Source organism: Pterocles gutturalis, unplaced genomic scaffold (assembly GCF_000699245.1).
Source record: "Pterocles gutturalis isolate BGI_N339 unplaced genomic scaffold, ASM69924v1 scaffold3359, whole genome shotgun sequence".
NCBI lineage: Eukaryota > Metazoa > Chordata > Aves > Pterocliformes > Pteroclidae > Pterocles > Pterocles gutturalis.
This window is the reverse complement of record NW_010132966.1, coordinates 52,396-55,234: the sequence shown is the minus strand read 5'-3', so window position 1 is coordinate 55,234 and position 2,839 is coordinate 52,396. Positions and strand designations below refer to the sequence as shown.

The window sequence follows — 2,839 nt, the reverse complement described above, 5'->3', positions numbered from 1 at the left end:
CCATCTACTGCACTTAACTGTGAGAAGACACAGCAACAGCGGAAAGTTTTAAAGCAGATTTTGTAGAGGGCTCCTGGATCGGTTTGGTGTTTGGAGGTTTTCTGCAATAAGTGTTACAACCCTCCTGCTTTTCCAAACTTGAAACATTCTTGTCGCTACGGCAAAGCTGCCACAGGATGTAAGGAGAAATTGCACTGTTTACAGTTGGAAACCATATTGCTGGCAGCAGGCTAACAACACCGAGGAAATATTTAATCTTTTGAAAGGAAGTAACTAATGAAACCAATAAACTCCAGCAAACTCCTGCATAAACAGACACAACAGAAGCAAAAACCACAAAAGCAGTTTGACCGAAAACGTTGCTGCACAAGTTCAATGAGCTTGATTTAAGGAAAATTTCTTTTAGGAAACAGATACTTCAGGCTATCACAAAACATTTTGTTCCTGTTAAAAACTCTGTAGAGGAAAAAAAAAAAAAAGCCAGACACATAATTCTTTCCTTTGCCTTCTCTTCATTTTCAGACTTCTACTCTTAGTCATTAAATTGATTGGACAAGAGTTGGGAGAGTAAAAGAGAATGTAATTATTCCAGAATCTGGTCTTCTCAAGAAAAGAGGATATACGCCAGTGCATCTATTTGTACCTTGTCTATCATGTCCGGTCTGTTTGTAGCTGCCAAAACTGTCACATCCTTCAGCTGTTCTATCCCATCCATTTCCGTTAACAACTGAGCCAAGACACGGTCTGCTACATTTCCAGCACCTGAAGAGCTGATTTAAAAAAAAAAAAAAAAGAAAGAAAAAAGTCACAGCATGAGCTTTCTCTTCCTAGAAAATTGGAGAAAGGAAAGAATATACTGTTCTTTTCAGTGCGATCCACCTTTTTTCTTTTTATGTAAATTCTTTCTGATTTTTGTTTTCACCTTCAATCCCTGACAGACGAATCAGTAAGCGATTAAATGCAAACTGGAGAATTAGCCTTCAAAAGATTTCTTGGTATTCAGTAAAGAAACCGAGGTCATTTTACTTACTACCCTGCTATGTAGGTTGCAATGATTTTAACACAATGGCAATGTCTGGAATAAACATTTAAAATAACAATTTAATTCATGCAGCTTCTTTACTAGTCAGACAGACTTTAGCTTTTAGCACCATCCAGGTGAGTGCTTACACCAGCACACACAGTATAAAAAGTTAGGTAGTTATGTATTTTGCAGTTGCTCTATATTTTTATGTTCTCCCCATCAAATGAGAATAAATTGAGTGTTGACCAACTGCCTCATAATAGCATTGTCAGTCCTTTAACTTGGCTGATTTTCCAGATACTAGGAAAAAAAACAAGACTGAGAAACAGAAAACTCCAGTTTTGAAATCAGCAATATGTGAAAAACCAAAACAGACAGGGCATAAACTATCCTATGCATTTATTTCTTTAGTTTGGAATTAACTCTAGTAACCTTGAAGTTTATGGAAAAACTGCTTAAATTGCTTAACTATATGTAACAAAAAGCATTACACAAATTTCATTAAAGCTTCTAATATTTTAAAAAGAATAGCCAAATGATGTACCACCTTCCTCCTAGACAATTATTTATGACACATAATTACGTATGTGCATACATGTATATGTATGTGTGCATATATTCACACATATAACAAAGGATACAGAAGAGGAAGACACAAACCAAGAGACCAAACACATATATTGTGATAAGTAATCTCATGAACAGTTGTATTCTTTATAACATCCTTCTAAAAGGATAAAGAGATTTTATTATTAAAAAAATAGGTGACTGCAAACCATATTTTTTATTTTTAAACAGATACTAGACATAGGAGATGCTCGGTCTGTACACAGGTAACTGTATACAGTCACACACTGGCAGGCACACTACACAAATGATGTATGTGTGACATACAGGCACCTACACACACAAACACAGCACAGTTATCCAGCTGAACACTAGTGTCCAAAGAGAAATATTATCTTTTAAAATGTAAACACTCCCATTATTTCCAATAGCTAGAGAACACAGACATACAGCTGCACAGTTCTTACACACATATACCGTTGCAGCGCTGCCCTCCACCACCAGCAGGCCTGCAACCAAAGCGCTTCCTTAAACACCCCAGAGCCAAAGCAGCAGGCATGACCCCACTGCTGTGCTATGATCTCCTCCACGTAAGTTCTCTAACTTTCATATTCTACACCTGGTTCTGTAATTTTCCAGTGCAAAACAGTTAACTTATCAGACCTAGTCTGGAAAATACATTTGAGGAGCTATAATAAATGTTGGCTAACAGAATAGCTAGGTTGCTAAGAAATATTAGAGAAGGGACTTGGGTTAGCTGGTCACCAGCTTTTCAGTTTGCAGCAGCAGCGTCAGAAATTCCCAAGTGATACGAGAGCATTTCTAACATACCCCCGGGTCATAAACCCATTGACTTACAGAGGGCTGAACATGATACAACACTTCAGGTGTTGGACAAGGATAGTAAATGCTTTTCAAAGGACACAGAACTTAAAGGAAATTAAAATCAACTTTGTAACATAAGCTAGTCTCAGCAGGGATTCAGGCCTCCCATCTTGCAGACGTTTCACATTTACTTGACCTTATACCCAATGGGCTGCACACAAGAAAAAGCTAAGCAACAGAATTTTTTTTTTCAATTTTTTTAATTGTAAGACTGGGACCAAAATGTTAACATTATATGGGATGATCTAAATTTAGAAGACTTTGGGGGAGATGCTAAACTTGTTTTTTAATGAAACTAAGAAGAAATGTTTAAAGAGATGTGGCTAGAATGGATATTAAATCTTTCCCCCATATAAACATCTC

At 36.9% G+C, this 2,839-nt stretch overlaps 1 protein-coding gene across 1 annotated transcript in view; it reads right to left on the bottom strand.

Moving 5' to 3' along the window:
- Positions 1–643: 643 nt before the first annotated feature.
- The window catches only part of SPATA5 (spermatogenesis associated 5), a gene marked incomplete at both ends in the record, with an annotated part of 54,365 nt that continues 52,169 nt past the window's right edge, over positions 644–2,839 (bottom strand). Inside the window, one exon of the mRNA XM_010081046.1 lies at positions 644–770. Within this exon, the coding sequence (XP_010079348.1) occupies positions 644–770 (127 nt within the window). The remainder of the gene's footprint in view (positions 771–2,839) is intronic.